Source organism: Pyrus communis, chromosome 8, assembly GCF_041283825.1.
Source record: "Pyrus communis isolate YQ-2024b chromosome 8, ASM4128382v1, whole genome shotgun sequence".
NCBI lineage: Eukaryota > Viridiplantae > Streptophyta > Magnoliopsida > Rosales > Rosaceae > Pyrus > Pyrus communis.
The window spans coordinates 12,236,111-12,253,286 of NC_142572.1; the positions used below are offsets into that span (position 1 = coordinate 12,236,111).

At 38.9% G+C, this 17,176-nt stretch overlaps 2 protein-coding genes across 4 annotated transcripts; both read right to left on the minus strand.

Annotated features, from left to right (window-relative positions):
* Positions 1-3,127: 3,127 nt before the first annotated feature.
* Positions 3,128-6,297, minus strand: LOC137718314 (ACT domain-containing protein ACR2-like). Of its 2 annotated transcripts, XM_088698427.1 has the most exons (7): positions 6,110-6,297; positions 5,589-5,660; positions 5,330-5,496; positions 5,120-5,187; positions 4,168-4,911; positions 3,795-3,899; positions 3,128-3,655 (listed from the first exon to the last, which is right to left on the minus strand). In XM_088698427.1, the coding sequence occupies exons 2-7, from the start codon at positions 5,657-5,659 to the stop codon at positions 3,281-3,283; spliced, it is 1,530 nt and encodes a 509-aa protein (XP_088554553.1). In that variant the 5' UTR covers position 5,660; positions 6,110-6,297; the 3' UTR covers positions 3,128-3,280. The 2 variants fall into 2 exon arrangements, with proteins under 2 accessions (XP_088554553.1, XP_088554552.1); XM_088698426.1 differs by lacking the exon at positions 6,110-6,297 and having other exon boundaries at positions 5,589-5,668.
* A 1,627-nt stretch (positions 6,298-7,924) lies between these two features.
* Positions 7,925-16,139, minus strand: LOC137717636 (uncharacterized). Of its 2 annotated transcripts, XM_068457057.2 has the most exons (10): positions 14,617-16,139; positions 13,608-14,081; positions 13,213-13,514; positions 11,628-12,350; positions 11,270-11,548; positions 10,926-11,087; positions 9,873-10,811; positions 9,560-9,775; positions 8,775-9,035; positions 7,925-8,586 (listed from the first exon to the last, which is right to left on the minus strand). In XM_068457057.2, the coding sequence occupies exons 1-10, from the start codon at positions 16,001-16,003 to the stop codon at positions 8,239-8,241; spliced, it is 5,091 nt and encodes a 1,696-aa protein (XP_068313158.2). In that variant the 5' UTR covers positions 16,004-16,139; the 3' UTR covers positions 7,925-8,238. The 2 variants fall into 2 exon arrangements, with proteins under 2 accessions (XP_068313158.2, XP_068313157.2); XM_068457056.2 differs by having other exon boundaries at positions 13,213-14,081; positions 14,617-16,118.
* Positions 16,140-17,176: the final 1,037 nt, after the last annotated feature.

The following is a 17,176-nucleotide window of genomic DNA, read 5'->3' on the forward strand; positions in this document are numbered from 1 at the left end:
GTATTATAATGAATTTAATGTACCAACATAAAGAAGACAAAGTATATCAAAATACCAGAACCTGAAGTTGATATTTGAGCTGAAAGCCACCTCCTTCTCACCTTATTAATGCTCTTAACCCCTCCATTTACTGCTTATTTACGCCACCAACCCATAAACCACACACTCACTGACAATCTCTCTCTACCAAAAATTAGTTTATTTAAAATGTTTACAGCAAAATATATTACGATGAATGAAATGAAAATATAATTATAACGAAATATAATCAATACATTAAAATTAGAAAGAAAAGGAGAAATAATTAAAAAAATCAAAATATAATTAATAAATGAGGTGATTAATGTATCAAGAGACTAAAATTAGATTTTGTTCTTACTCATGTTTTTAGTCTAAATATGATATTTGCCAAGGATTAGAATGAAGTTTCTTCTCTTTTCTTTCTTTTTAAAGTTCATCTCGAGTTTATTTTCCTTTTCAAATTAACTGGAATTTTAGTTATTAATCTTTTTATTCACGTCCTTTTTTTTTTTCTTTCAAAAGAGAACGACATAAGTCATACCCTAGTCCAGGAAGAAAGAAATTGATGAATGTTTGAACTGCAGAAATTTTTTGAAATGAAAGAGACTAGTGGAGAGAGAAAGAGACGAATATGAGGAAATAGAGGGTAGGAGAGAGAAACATGTTTTCCTTCAATAATTTGTTTAAATCAATTTGGATTTAATAAAAAAAAATTAATAAAATTAATTAGACTACATCTCAACCATTTAAAGTATACAAATCTAACAGCCCAGAATTGTCAAAACTTGTGTAAAAAACTTACGTGCCTATGTATATATTTGCGCACCTATAATTTTGTGCCTATACATATCTATTTGTGTAGCTATATATTTTTCTTTTTTGAAAATAATTTTTGTACCTATATGTATGTATGTGTATGAAAGTTACATTTGTGGCGCCCTTAACCTACCTCATCCTCTGAGGGACTTTATGTCCGATTATTTGAGGGTGGTTTCTGTGAGGCACAGTTTTGGGATAGTACTCTTCGGGCGGACCACTTCATGCTTGCCTGTCGTGACTGGGTTAGTTTCTCTCCCGAGCCCTCTCTCGATCATGTCTGCCTTCAATTGATTTGTTTTGCTTGTGTAATATGCTTTGGTGATCAGAACTTTCTTGGGATGCTTGGATGTATAGTTATGGGGTAGGATGTAAAATGACGTTGTACTTTGAAGTTTCTGAGTTTGTAACTCGAAGCATGGGAAAGTTTATAAGTGGAATGGTCATCTAATTAGAAGGGCTCTGCAATGGGCCGAAAAGTCTTGCGCCCTTCCATATTATCATTAAAAATACTGAAAATAAATTAACCAAAATTGTTTGAAACTAAAAAAAGGGGAAAAAAGAAAAGAAATTTGGTATACCAATCTCACATGATCATAAGTAATTATTAGTACTGTGTAAGGTGCTAGAAGCTCATGTATTTAAGAATATTTATTCATACATTCAACGTCACTATTTTATCTCTCTTTCTAATATCACTCATATATAAAAAATAAAAAATAAAAAATAAAAAATAAAAAATAAAAAATAAAAAATAAAAAGAAAAAAGGGTACGTTATCTAGTTGAAAATTATTATTTACAATCTAAACTAGTCGTTATGTACATCATTATTGAAAATTGCGTCATTGAAAAGAATAAATGCTATGAGGACTATTTTAGGTCATATAGCAACTTATGGAACAAGCTTATAACCATTGTGACATTCTATTACAATAATAATTTGTCATACGAAGAGAAACTACACATAAAAATGCATTATTGAAGAAACATCTCGTGGCGATGAATTTGCTGCATATAAGTCATTCTTTTATCTTAGATTGTCAATCATAGCTTTTCATTTTGATTTTGATTAAATGGGTAAAAGATAAAAAATCAAATCGAGCCAAAGATAAAAGACTTGGAGGGGGATGGGAGGGGTAAAGGGTTTGCTATTAGTTCTCATGAAATGAATCTATGTTACAAGAGATTAAATGAAAATTTTCCAACTAAATATCAGGCACCGCAGCAGGAAACCCGCTCCTCCACGACACATCAATCCGAGTCCTCTGCAACGCCAACACCTCCGAAAGCTTAACCCTCAAAAGGACGTTTCCTTCCCTGAAATTACGGCGGCAAAGTCTCCTCCAAACTCATCTCACCGCAGCCGCTCCACACTTCGCCTCCCTACCTGGCCTTCTTCGCCCGCGGCCTCCACGGCCCGATAAGACCCATCCTCCCGGTCCACTGGAAAAACCGCCACAAAGACCTTCAAATTCATGAAGACCTCCCCAAAGGCCTAGACTACGACTCCATGATGCTCAAGTCCAAGTTTTTCCTGTGCCCTAGCGGGCATGAAGTGGCCAGCCGTAGAATTGTTGAGGCCATTAATGCCGAGTGCGTGCTGGTGATTGTATCGGAGCACTATGCGCTGCCGTTTAGCGAGGTGCTGAGGTGGGAGGCGTTTTCGGTTAAGGTTGAGGTTTCAGAGATTTGGCGGCTGAAGGAGGTGCTGATGGGTGTTCCGGAGAAGTATAGGTGGCTGGTGGAGAATTTGAGGGTTGTGAGGAGACATTTTGAGTTGAACCAATCGGCTAAGAGGTTTGATGTCTTTCATATGACATTGCACTCCGTTTGGCTTAGGAGAATTAACCTTGGACTTGCCGAGATAATTATCTTCTTTTGTTTATATATATGGTGATTGAGTACTGAATAACATCACATGCATATAGGTGCACGAATTAAAAGATATAGATTTTTACTTTCCTATATAAATCCGACGTATTCACATTTACTAATTACTTAGGGTTGTAAATAATGCTCTTAGGATATTGAAGGATAATGCTTCCCTTAGGATATTGAAGGATAATGCTCAGTATTCACATTTACTAGTTACAACCCTAACACGATATTATCATAAGAGCATTATCCTTCAATATGTGCTCAATATTCACATTTAGGGTTACAACCCTAAGAGCATTATCGTTCAATTATCCTTCAGTAATTTGAAGGGTTGTATACAATTTTCACTTATTGATAAAGAAAAAAGAAGAAAAAAAAAACAATATGTGCTCAATTATTTTTGCACAAACCTTTGACAAAAAAAATTATTATTATTATTATTTTTGTACAAACCACATATTCAACCTAAGAGCCTAGAAATAATGCTTCCCTTAACACGTAATGTATATACAACCCTTGGAAATGGCCTGAGATGGTGATTTTCTACGTATGTACATCATGCATTCAATGGTTCAATTCCTCCTGCTTGGTCTTGACAAACTTGTACGAAAATCGCTCTATCTGAGATTTCAGCATGTCTCCAAAATTAGAGAGAGGGGACGACCCTTTTTCAAGTGAGTTCGGTCTCATCCATGTGTCATTCTTGACTTGAAATTCTATTGGATTTTCACCCACTAATTCTCTCTTCATCGACTCGATCAAATCCATGTCTACTACTTCTTTGCCTGAAATATCCCTGACGTAGAAGGCGTTTACGGCCTTTTCTCCTTGCGTTGCTACATCTGCTCGAACAACCGCAAGTCCATTCTCCCGTAGAACCCTAGTTATATCCGAGAGCAACCCTATCCTATTGTCTGCGCATAGTTCTACCCGAACACCCTGTTAAGTTATATACATAGAAATCAGTGCTGCTTCTAATCAGTATTAGAAGCTACCATCACACAGCATACACACACACACACACACACATATATATATATATCATCTCTTATCTAATAAATGCGAGCTCCGTACTCACCTCACAAACCCGACGCTCAATAGCAGCCTCTAAGCATTTTATTACTCTTTCCTTCTCACTCTCAGTACACAGGGCATCCCCGTCGATGTGTCGAATAAAATACTCCTATAGAAAGAACATTCGTTGGTTAATTAGTCTCCATTAACATAATACATTGTGGTCAATTTACAAGTAAAAGTACGAATTCAAGTGCATAGGGTATACGAAACTATTTGAACAACATATGTCGACCACAATATTGCTGATCACTTTTCTAATTGAAGTCAGACTCAAATTCTACTAATTAAGTTGGCTGTGAGGAACGCGGTTAGTAAATGTGGTACAAATAGCAACACTTGCTTGTAGTGCAGGAATCGTGATGATATGAATTTACCTGAAAGGAATAACCTTCTTGGGCACTAGCAGAAGCATGGAAAATTACATATTGCATGTCAGTGAGGGTGCACACAGTATCAAACATGAGCCTCGGCCGATCCTTGCACTCGATAGTCACCATTGAATACCCTTTTTCCTTACAACTCTCAATCCAAACCACTGGCTTCCGACACTCCTCCTCACTATCCAACCCCAAGGGCGTCCTTGGCGAGCTTGCAGGCCCCAAGTGAGGCCCATCAAAGTCCCTCACAGAAAGCATGAGCTGGTGCAACCTACGGTCCACATTAGTACTCATGGTGCCATGGTGAATATTATGATTACTATCTCCTCCTCCCATAAGCCCAGAGGTCTTCACTTCTTGTTGACAATTGGGTTCCTTCCCAAACGGGCTGAGGGCTGTGGTGGCACGGAGGACGGTGATGAGGTGGTCTTCTATGGTGGCAATGCGTCGGGGGTCGTCGATTGGGGTGTCGGTTGATTTATCAGATATTTGAGCAACACATGCCAGGCGGGCATTGTGGCTCCATGCATGCGCTTCTACTATGTTGCATTGGAGATCCGCCAGGGCAGCGGAGATCTCCGAAAACAGACCGGGCCGGTCTGTACCGGTCATTTCAATGGTAGTGTGCTCGCTAGAATTTTCACTGGTGTGTTCAATAGGGTTTTCGGGTTCGAATAAGATAGGGTGGTTGTTGGCATAGGACTTGGCCAAGTCTGGGGGGCCTGTGGCTGTAACTATGGCCTGCATTAGTCATTTTATAACTTTTATCAAATTGATGAGCATGTTTGTGTGTACTTGTGGATCTACATAGATAAATCATCTAAGGGCCGGACTCACTGATTAAGAGATACTCAACAATATATTCAATAAGTATGATACAAATAGCATTAATTATTCGAAATATGATTCATGAACAAAACAAAACAAACCAATTAACCAAATTAATTACCTGTTGAATATAGTTAAGGACATTCCGGTCTGTAACTTTGTTGCCATGTTCATCTTTCACATGAAAAACTGCAAAAGCGTGCACAAAATTAGTGATCATAACTAAGATAGTGATTAACAAATTAAAAAAAAATTATACAGGGGGTTTCTAATATATATTGAGAAATTAATTTACGGGGTTGATGGGTGATAAAGTTTGATATGTTCATACCATCCATGAACCATCCAGCATCAGAAGAAATGTAACTTTTAGTGATGGTGAGGTTCATGTCTGTCAAAACTTGCACCACTTCCAGGAGAAGCCCTTGCTTGTTCACGCTATCCACCTTTACTACTGTGCAATCTTCCATCCCTTCGTTGTCGATGCTTACTTGACAACTGCGGAAATTAATTACCGAGAGATCACTTACGATCAAGAAGTCTTGTATGTGAATGCAATTAGTGATCAAATTAATTAAGAGATTACTTACGCAGGGCCATATATCCTCTCTGGGAGATTATCAAAGTCAGGATCGAAGTAAGGCCAACAAACTTTCTTCATGCTGCACATATGAGAGAGAGAGAGAGAGAGTCAAAACATGAGGCACCAATACTTGGTCAAAGAATTTCCAATAAAGGGTTTGAACTTTGAGGCTGTGAACTATTCATGGTTATAGCGCACCACAAATATTAGCCAAACAGCTCAACAGATGCTTAAATAGTTAGAGCCAAACTACAAAAACTTTCACGATAATTAATGCAACAATTTCGGCCAAACTTAAGAACAAAAATTGTGACGATATCCAATGCTCCAGTAAATCCTCCATGCTAACTATACCTTTTTTTTTTTTTTTTTGGCCTCGAAAAACTATTAACATTTCTTTTTTGTTGCAAATGACGGTTTCGAACGCTGTATCTCTAGCCTATTTCTACTCCATGCATCCTCTAAACTAATAACTATTAAATATTGAAGAAAAAGCTAAAAGGTCCAAGTGAGGTAACAGCAGCTTACACAGGTAATCAAGCAATAGTGGAAGAACAAGCGAAGCTTAGCTGATGACCAATTAACCAGAAAAATATTGGGAATGCTAAAAGAGAGGGGCGGGGGAGAGAGAGAGAGAGAGAGAGAGAGAGAGAGGAAGAGAGAGAGAGAGATAATTAAAGAGAGAATTTCTGGTTCCTAGTTGCTGGCTGGCGATTAATATTTTGGGGTTGTGGACGATTAGCTTAAATAGGTTGGAAAACTGATGACCGATTCGTGTGGAAGAGATGAGTTCGAAGAAAAATCTACAGAAAAGATTAGGACACGTACAAAAGTCAAATGAGATTTATCAAGTTATGTTTGTTTTGATTGTTTCTTCTTCCCAGTTATCGTATATATAGACCTAACTAGTTAACCTCCATGCACATATTTTCCACGATCGTGTATCCCTTCTTTCCACATGCATGGAGACCCTCATGCAAATAACTCACACACGTCACCAAAACACGTCAACGAAACATGTCACCAAAATACCAAATAATCACGTTGCAAGAATCACTCTTCCTTTTGATAAACTTCAAACTATGGATAATACTATATGCATTAACTCTATCCCAACTAAATGTGACACATAATTATTGTTATTTATTGATATTGAATATATGAGTTTCACATGCAGTAGGTGCAAATAGAGCCGACACACGTCATCATATTATGTTGCAAGAATCACTCATTTTGTTTTTTTGATAAACTTCAAACTGTCTCATTATCGAATAATAATATTCATCAATTATTATCTCAACTGAATATGACACGTAACATGACAATTACTTCTTGTAAATATATCAAGTATCAACCCTAGGCCTATTGCTTAAACATAGTAGTATAAATTTGTGAAGAATATGTCCATAAGTCAAATTGAGATAGACCGTCGACTTTTAGTTGCAAAAGATTAGGATGTAAGGTGTGTTACAGAACATTGCACTAAAGCACTTTTAGTTGATAATGTCTTTGAAAAAAGAACTTTTAACCAAAACCTTAACCAGCTGGAATTAACCAAATTTTCCAATTATCTTAGTTTGCATGTGAAACTTAATTTATCTACCTTTTGGTCATTGTGGCAAACTTGTATTACTAATTATATATGTGTTTATCTCTATTTGCGTCATGAAAAGTTTAATTTGTCTACCTTCTAATCATTACCCCCGCGGTACGCTAGCAATCCAGTCAAAGATAACGCAATACAATCCATCTGATCTGTTAGTTATCGACCTATCCGGTTGAGTCATACCTTAGCCGTTGATTAGCTGCGATAATCTATTAAATAGAGACTCTAATATATTAGACCTATGTCTCTCATTTGAATATAGCCTAAAATTACTTCAAAAGAATCTTCCCGACTATTTCTGGAAGAGTAGTACTATTTGAATACCCGACTATTTCTGGAAGAGTAGTACTATTTGAATACGTGGTACTGACCACTTGGAAAGATTAAATTTTGTAAACTAAATAATTTAAAAATTGATGATTAAATTACCACTTACGTATTGATTAACATGCTTATTTTTTATCGACGACACATTATTTAATTTGCAAATTTAATTTACCTAGCATTATTCTCTTCCTAATGGAGATGGACCCCGTTGATGCATGTTAGACGTTAGGACGTGGTCTAGTTCGGTTTGCCTTACCAAAGTGATCAACAACATAATCAGTATATATGTCATGTCGCTATTCTAGCAAAAACGCTTTATGAAGCGGTCGATAAACCAGTTGATTTGCCTCTGTGACAAAACAGAAGAACTACATCACACCCAAAAAATTTAAATAAACCTAACACCGGCATAACAAAAAATTTAAATAAATAAAAAGCCTATAATTGACTTCCAAGGGAACAAAAAGGGCGCAAATGAGTATTGGCATTTGCAACTGTTACTTCTATTGGACTCTCTTCCTCGCATTTTCTTAAACCCTAAACCTAACTTTTATCATCTTATTCCTTTTTCCTTCTCCTTTCTCTTTTCAACTCGGTTCCAACAGTTCCAACAGCCAAAATGCCAACAAACCGATGCAAAAAAATAGCAATTTCACCCCATTCCGTTGGGCGAACCAATGCCGACATTGGAACAAAAGAGAGCTGCGAGTCTATGACCAAAATTCTACGAATGGTTGAACCAGGGTCCAACATTACCATTCACATGCCCATTGCTGTGGATTCCGACACCATTTGGGATGAGAGGAGGAGGCAATCCGACGGCCATCTGGGGTGGTGTTGAAGGATATAACCCATGACCGTGTTGGAGGGCGTGAGGGCTCACAAGGGGACTGCCGGCTGGACTACCTTTACGCTGCTGCTGAAGGGTATGGATCTGCCTGAGGCCTTCTTCATGGATGCTTGAAAGTGTCTCCAACTCCTTCATTGATAGAGCTTCCAAACCAGCCCCATACAGAGGAGCATGCCGAGACATTTCTTCCTGAAGTGAAGCCTCGAGGGTGTGAATATATTGCTACAGGAGATAAGGAGAAGCATTAATAAGAGTGATATTATCCTGAATATTAGATAAATCAAAATATGAAGCTAAATTCAATAAGCACCAAAGCTAGCTGCTTCTGGTGATATACAGATAATTAGAAGAGCAGGTGAGTCAAAAAGAAAAAAGGAAAAGAAGAGCATTCGCTATTTTGAGGCAAAAACCTGGCAGGCCTGTAATTTTGATTCCATCCCATCAATATACGCCTCACACCGAGCAACCTGCTCTTCCTTCTCCCGTTTCTCTCCTTCTGTTTGCTCCACTGTTTGTTTCAATTGCCGTACTTCATCCTCAAGAGACTGTCGAACTTCCTCTCGGGTTACATTCTCTGTGGCATACCGTTTAAGTTCTTCATCAAATCTTTTACGTGCACCTTCAGCGCTTTTCAACCTTTCAGCAAGAGCATTTTTCTCCTTCACCAATTTCTATCACATTCATCCATTGTAGTTAGAAAAAGGTATGTCTTAGTAGAAAAAGCAAGACAAAAACAATAAATGAAGAAATAATAAAAAACAAGGATCAAATAATTATGCCTACTAATACTTTCTGCGAGTTCAAAATGAATGAATACTCAAAAAGACTTTCGTACGAAAATCATTTAAACACGCAGCTTCTGCAGACGAGATACTGAATCCAAGTTCATATTACCAAAACATGCTCCAGACATAGGAAGGCAAAATCCCTATTGCACAATCCAAAATCACAATTCATAACACAATGTCAACTGAAAATTTCAAAACTCAAATGGCATGCAAACAAAAATTGAGCGCATATCATAATATATATATATATGCTTAAATATAAAAAGCTAAAACCAATTTTTGATGCATCAAAAACCTGATATGAGAAAGAGAGCCTTTTGAGAAACTATCAAATACATAAGAACACCAGCTTAGATAAAAGGTGTGAGCTCATTTGAGATGACAAGAAAGAAAAACAAATTTGATACCTTCAATTCATCACGTTTTCGGGACTTCAATTGAGAGAGTTGTGTCTCTGCATCATGAAGACGATCCTGAAGCACTTTCCTCTCTGTAGTGAGCTTTCTGATTTCATCATCTCGCTCAGAGCGGTGCCACTCAAGCTGACTCTCAACTTCTTGTATTTGTTCGGATAGTTCCTTCTTTTCTCGAGCAAAGCGGTCAATCTCAGCCTTCATTTCAGACTGCCACATCATGACATGCATCAATTCTAATATTCTCCAAAAAGAATAAACAAGATGCGATAATCGTAGCCATATCACCAGTTAAGATGACAAGTACCTTAAGACGAGTGTTAGTAGCTTCAGATTCACTTAGTTTTTGTGATAGAACAGCTTTTTCTTTAACCATAGTAGCATTTTCGGCTTTCCTTTCTTCACGCATGCGAATTATTTCATCTTCACTGGCACATAACTGGTGCCACAGAGCAGCACGATCAACGTTTGCAAGCTCAGCAACCTCCCGCATCATACTCAAAACTGGTCTGATAATTTCTTGTTCTTCAGAAGCCAAGGTCACCAAGATATCCAAATCTAGATCAACTTCACGGCTACTATCTGTAGTGCTAGTGGCTTGATCTACAAGTCTCTTTAGCATTCTCCCTCGATAAGTCTTGTCAGCATACCATTTAAATAATAATGTATACAGCATCTTCACAAATCCCTTAATCCACGGATCTCTAGAGAGGGCCAATGTTTCAGCAAGACCAAGAACGGAAGTAAAATCGTCTTGTTGGACTCTCAGCTGTTCATTGGCATCGTCCTCTGCTGCAACATCGGTCTGCTGAAAATTATCCCCAACAAATCTAGCATCAAGATTCAATCTTTGAGCAAGGCGCCTTTCCAAAACCATGGCCACAGAATGAGTCACAATGGCACCACGAGCTACAGCTCTCTCAAATGTTTGAGAGGCTTCAACAGCCAGACAAGGTATGGATAACATCTCAATCAAGATGTAAATGTCAGAAAAGTGACGACTCGCGCGGAAAGTCTGCTCATCCACCAAATGAAACCGTTCAGAAATCGGTCCATGTTCACCAAACAAGAAAAGACCAGAATGCAATGTCGAGCAAGTGTCACCAAAATCATCATCACAATCAATATCTCTAAGTATAGTTTCAGCAACATCTCCCCAGCTATTTACAGTTCTACTCAAAAATTCAAGAACACAAGGAGAAACTTCGGCACCCAAATTCTTTAGCCTAACACGAACCGATCTGACCTATAATAGAGAACAATGATGGTTACAAATGTGAAGAGAAAGGAATGCCAAAAGTAATACAATAATATAAGTGGCCTTTTTAATTTTGAATTAAGAATTACATCATACGCATACCGCTTCAGGGAGGTGTTGGCACTGAGATGCAGCTTTAAATATAAAATCTATGGTTGCAGCAAGAGGTTCATCATTTGAATCTGGCAAAAACTCAAAAGATTGAGATAAAACTCGTTCCCACACTTCACTGCCACAGTCCAGTTGACTAAGAGCATCAAAAACCTGAGAAACAAGATAAAGATACCTTAACAGAAGAACAATGTAGCAATAGGCTAAGCTGTGCAAAGTTGCACATGCTAGCTAGATTCCATAGTATATGTAAGATGCTCTGTATTAAAGAGATATAAATACACATCTGGAGAAAGCAAATTATCTTTGAACAACAAAAAGTAAATAAATCTTACAGGTGTCCGCAAAGCAGGTTCTGCATCTGGTTTTTGAAGTCGTTCTATAAGTGCAAAAGCAGCAAGTGGATGCTCTGAGTGCTCAACCAACTTGGGCACCAAAGCAACAAGATCGGGCTGCAAATGCTTCGGCGCTTTATCCAGTACAAGAGCGATCTTTTGTGCAGACTGAGGCCGACGTCTTGGTTCAGGGCATCCTTGTGGAACAGCTCCATCTAGAGCTCTCAATGAGTTTACAATCAATCCTAAGAGCTCCTCTGATTGCTCAGGCCACTTAGTCTAAAATTCAATTTGTTAAAACAGGTCAGTACTATCACTTAAGCTACATATTAAATACTAGAGCAACAATGTACTGTACCTTTGAGCGAAGGGTGACATTTTCTGACACCCTGGCAGATGTTTCTGGTAGACAAATTGGTTTCCCAGGAAGAGTTTTTCCAGGTACACCAATCCCATTCACGTCAGAGCTCTGAACAGCCGAAGTGCTGCTGCTAGTTTCATCAGCGCTAGTATCCAATCTTTCACACACAGGACAATCCGAAGATTCTGTAGCTCCATTTTCTCTATCGGATTGCAGCAGACTAGCAGCTCCACTTCCATCTGGAGACTTTGAGTTTGCATCAGACAAGTCACCATTAGAAGTCCCTTCTGTAGGTTGGCAACACTCAACCATAATGTCCAGAAGTAAATCCATGATAGCCTGCTGCAGAACTTTGACTCCCATTAGCAAATTCATCAAACTAGGGGAAGATTCATCATTCTTTACGACCTTCATTCCATCGCCGCTACTAGAAAGCTTGGTTGGGAGAAGCAGGCGTTTTACTTTAGCAGGGTCATCAAGATAAACACGGAGCCCAGTCAGAAAACCAGCAATAGCACCAGCATCCATCAGAAGCTTTTCTCGTAAAGTGACCTGTGGCTGTGAAGGATTATCTCCGTATGTGAGGTGAAATCCAGCTCTAGAAAGTAGGTTTCTAAAGATATCTTCTTCATCACCACCAACTCCTTCACTATCTTCAGAATCAACTAGCTCATCAGGATCTGTTGTTAATGCATCCTGATCATCATCCGAAGCAAAAACCTGACAGGCAAAATGCATATCAATAGGCAACCACTATAAAAGAGTAGAAGGGAAAACCACTCCTAGTCAAATTCAGTGTTCTGAAAAATGAGCCTTGAGACACGCCTAGGCAGCCTTTGACGCAGGGTGGTGAGGAAAACACCTCTGTGCAGGGTGAGTATGCGCAGGCATGGTCAAGGCGCGCGTCAGCTGGGGCTTTTTTATTTTTTTATTTTTTTTTTAAGGTTAGGTTTTCCCACCTACAGAGAAGAAATTTTTTACTTGATTGTTGATTATTCTTCTATAATGTTTGATTTCGACTCTATTGTCGATTATATTATATATATAACATATATTAATAATTTAACGTCCCGTAAGGCTTCACTTCACACCTCAAGGTTTTCGCTTAGCCGGGGCAATCCACAAAATGCCTTGGCCTAACCTTTGCATTTTAAAACATTGGACAAACTGCTTTGCTACAGTGGCAAGCTAAAAGATATTGAAACGTATAGACTGCTTGAAGTTAAACAGAAATTTTATTGCTCAAGGCAGAGGCAATAACAGTTAAAAATAAATAATGTACCCTTGTTCTAAATTAAATGTTACACATTTCTATTATTTATTGTTTTTCTTCAAAAAAAATTAAATGTTACAGAGACAGATGAAGTAGGCAAACTGACATCATATATCTCAAACCATGTTAGAGAAGAAGAGTAAAAATTAAAGAACCACATAAAACTTCCCAGAAAATTATAAATTCCTTATCATAAGCTCAAGATGGGTGAGCATTAAGAATCAAGAAACTTGAACATCAGACAGACAATATAAATACAACCATGATTAGCAGGCAGAGTGTAACTGAAACAGGCATGTAAACACTAACCTCTAGATCTGAAAACTCAAACCAAGGACAGCAGTCCAATATTTCGCAGACAAAAACAACAGTATCACGAACAAGAAACCCTGCATCTGCTTCCAACATATCTGACACCTTCATGAATTGCAAAACAGAATTGTTCCAAGTCTTTGTACATATAGATGATTCCTTCCACACAGTTTTAGCAGGGTTCTTTTGATTCACAACAGCCATCCTGTATCTAACCCAAAAGTTTTTATCCAGATCAGTACCAACTGACTGGTCACTCTCCAAATAAATACATATGGTGTCAAAGGACTCATATATACCTGCATCAAGGAAAACACATGTCAGTAAGATTATGATATGCAAACAAATGCGACCACCCTTTTTAGTGGAGAAAGTGTGTGACTGCTGCTTACCAATTCGAAGTTCACATCCACCAGCTTGGAAGAATTTGCTAAAGATTTTTCGAGTCTCCATTATTTCCTTAAAAGACAGGAAGTTCTCCACCTTCCATGTGAAGGAACTTCTTTTCCCGTTCTTATCAATCTGCAAACCAGCATTGCTTGACTCAGTATCCTGATCAGTAAACTCCTGCATTATTGATGTCTCTTTCAATATAAGGACCTCCGCGGAGAATACAACAGTGTCCTGAACTAGAAACCCTGAATCTTGATCAAATAAACTAGTAAGCGTCACAAATTCACGCCAGCCCCAGTCCTTTGCAGCTTTGGAGTAGCGGTTCTGAGACTCCTTTGTGACAGACTTCTCCTCCATCCTCTGGTTAACAACCGACAAACGATGGTTCACAAAACAACTCCAGTCACTGGAAGTATTCCGTGAATCAGTAACTTCAAGAAACACTGAAAGGTGGCATGGTGGCTGAGACTGCCCTGATACCACCAAAGATATGGAAATTTTTCATCAGTTCACTCTCTAAAACACAAGCTGAATAGTTGTCATGTTGTCTAACACATTTATAAAACTGTATCATTCCACCATATGGAATTTCAAACTGTTTATGACATACACAATCCTAAGAAAAAATGAGCACGCCTAAGCATAGATCAAGTAACATCGAGCACAAAGAGAAGATTATAAACAATATATGCAAATCATGGTGGCTTACGGTATCTTGGCTAGCATTAATACATACCACATTTGCAGTGGCCCATGATGCCAAGTAACTACAGATGCAGCTCCCCTACGTTCAAGTGGTGGGATTGTAGGGAAGGACAAGTAAAACCATTTTCAAATAGGATGATAAAGGTACAACTAGTCCTCAAATATCTGTATGAGAATGGTGTATCGCAAGGTTTCATAGCCTTGTAACACATTAAATTCACAAAAGAAAGAGTTATTAATGGTTACAACCGATTATTGAGAATAAAACAACAGAGAATCCTCTTGTGCAATAACAAAGCATACCTCGGGGATAAACTATGAGCCGACAGTCTCGATTTCCAATCTGAAACCTCCTGCTCTTGATGCAAAGACCTGTTATCTTCCTCTTCTTTAAAAGATCCTTCAACCTAGTGAAGTTTTCAATCCTCCAATTGAATTTCCCAATGTGACCATCCAACTTCCTTGCCCCACTACCACTCCTCCCAGTAATTAATCCTCCATTCTTCGAAAAGCTACTAAATTCCTTTATCACATGAAATGATGTACTAAACACTGCAGTATCATCCAATAAAAACCCCGACTCAGTCCCAACAAAATCCGACATCTTCATATAATCATTCCACCCCAAACTAGTGTTATCCCCACTCTTATTATCGGCAGCAAACCTCCCATACGAGTCCCTATGCATGTGATTCGTCGCAGGCTTCTGGTTCAACACCGACATTCGAAACAAACACCAACAACTCCTATCAGACAACACAACCGTCTTGTCCGTGTCCTTGCTCTCCAAACACATTGACAAATACTCCACGCCATTCACCGAGCTCTGGTACACACTAATCCTCAAATTACACTCTCCAGCAGGAAACACCGGGCTCATTATCTTCTGAGTCTTAATCATCTCCTTAAACAAACTAAAGTTATGAACTTTCCACGTGAACTTGCCACTCAACACATCCGAAACCGGTCCGGCCACGGCGGAACCAGACATCACCGAGCCGGCGGACGATTGGAGCTCATTGTTATTGTTATTACTATCTCGCGTAAAATTAACGGACTCATTCAATATCAAGATATCGGCGGTAATCAAAACGGAGTCGGTATTGAACAAATAACCTAATTTCGAATCAAAGACAGTTGAAGAAGGCGTAAAATCGCACCAACCGTGAGATTTCTTCTTGCTCGAGAACCGATGCCAAGAATCGCGATGAATGGTCTTGGAATCGTCGGCGAGGTTAACGATGGCGAGCCGGTAACTCGCGAAGCAGTCCCATTTGGACGACGACGTGCCCCGCGGGTCCATGATTTGGAGGTATATCGAGATGTACCCCGGCAGCGCCTGTGAGTCACCCTTAGGGTATATTAGCAACCGGCAATCGTATCCCCCTACCTCAAAGTAATTGCTCCACAGTGCCCTAGCCTTGATTCTCGGAAAATTCGAGACCGTCCATCGGCAGACCGCCGAGTACTCGACCCGCCGATCGACGGTCACGCTCTCCTGTGCCCCGCTGCCGTCCCTGGACCCCACAGCGAGGTCCTCCGGTGCCGCCGCCGGTATCGACGAAAACTTTTCGGAGGCTCCCGAATTCGGCGATGACGGCAGCGAATGGTCAGCTGAAGTGGATACGGCGGAGGAGGAGGACGACAACGACGACACCGCCTCAGACGATGATGAGGTCTGCTGCTTCATTAGGGGTTTCGTTTCGTTTCGTTCGCGTTTCTCTTCTCCTCTCTCTCTCTATCTTTCTCTCTCCTCACTCTCTGGTTTTTATATTCAATTCTTTTTTCTTTTTTTTTTTTTTTTTTGATCAATTTTTTGGGAGAACAAAGAAGAAGATGAAGGGAGGGCTTTTTGGACAATAAGCGACGCATCGTAGTTAACCTGCGCTGTCGCTCTGCCTTCCCTTTCCTTTTTTTTTTTTGTCTTTTTTCCTAATTTTGCGTCTCTAAAGGTTTGGCTAGTTCTGATCGTCTACATTCAGGTGTCATTTCGTTACGTGTAAGGCCGTTGATCTGATGACGTATTTGCACGTGCGATGGGGCCCACGCGGGCAGTAGGTCCAATCAGGGGTTATTACAGCACGTGCTGCGGAAGATCCGATACGGCCAGTGCTGTTTTCTTCCTGCTGCTATAGGGCAGTTCTAAAAGCTTCTTTTTTTTTTTTTGAGAGAAAAGTAATTTCATTACAAACGGGAAAGGGATATTTCCGAATCTCTTCCACTAAATCTTAGCAATCAATAAATTTGGGTTTTGAAATTTGATCCAACGATTAAAAATAAAGAGCTTTTTCAAAAGTTATAATAATTTTAACCGTTTGATCAAATTTCAAAGACCTGAATTTGTTGATTAGTAAGAATTGGTGGAAGGGATCCAGAGAGGATTCTTCCCCTACCAACACATCAAATATATAAGGAGGATGGCAAAAATCATGATAAGCATAAAAGAAAAAAGAAAAGGAAAACTAACAAAAAATGACAAATAAAGCTATAATGAATAATATCAGGAAAAAATAAAAATGTGATTTTTTTATTAAAAATGAATAATACGAGAAGTATTTCGTTAAAATTCTTTGAAAAAAAAAAATGGACCTCCAGCAAAACAAAGTAAAAGCCTAAAACAGACATTTGAGCCCAACAGAACAACCAAAACAAACCCTAACAGTCTGCACATAGCACCACGGTCAATGCACTGTAGTCTCTTTTGAATGAGATTAAAATTTCAAGGCATATTAAAAGTACCAAAACCATAACACATTATAACTCTATGGTAATGAACAAGTGTGAAAAATGTTAAAAAAAAATTATGTAAACGCTCGTAATTGCATCCTTTAAGCTTTGAATAGGTGTTTGGATTTTTAAAACC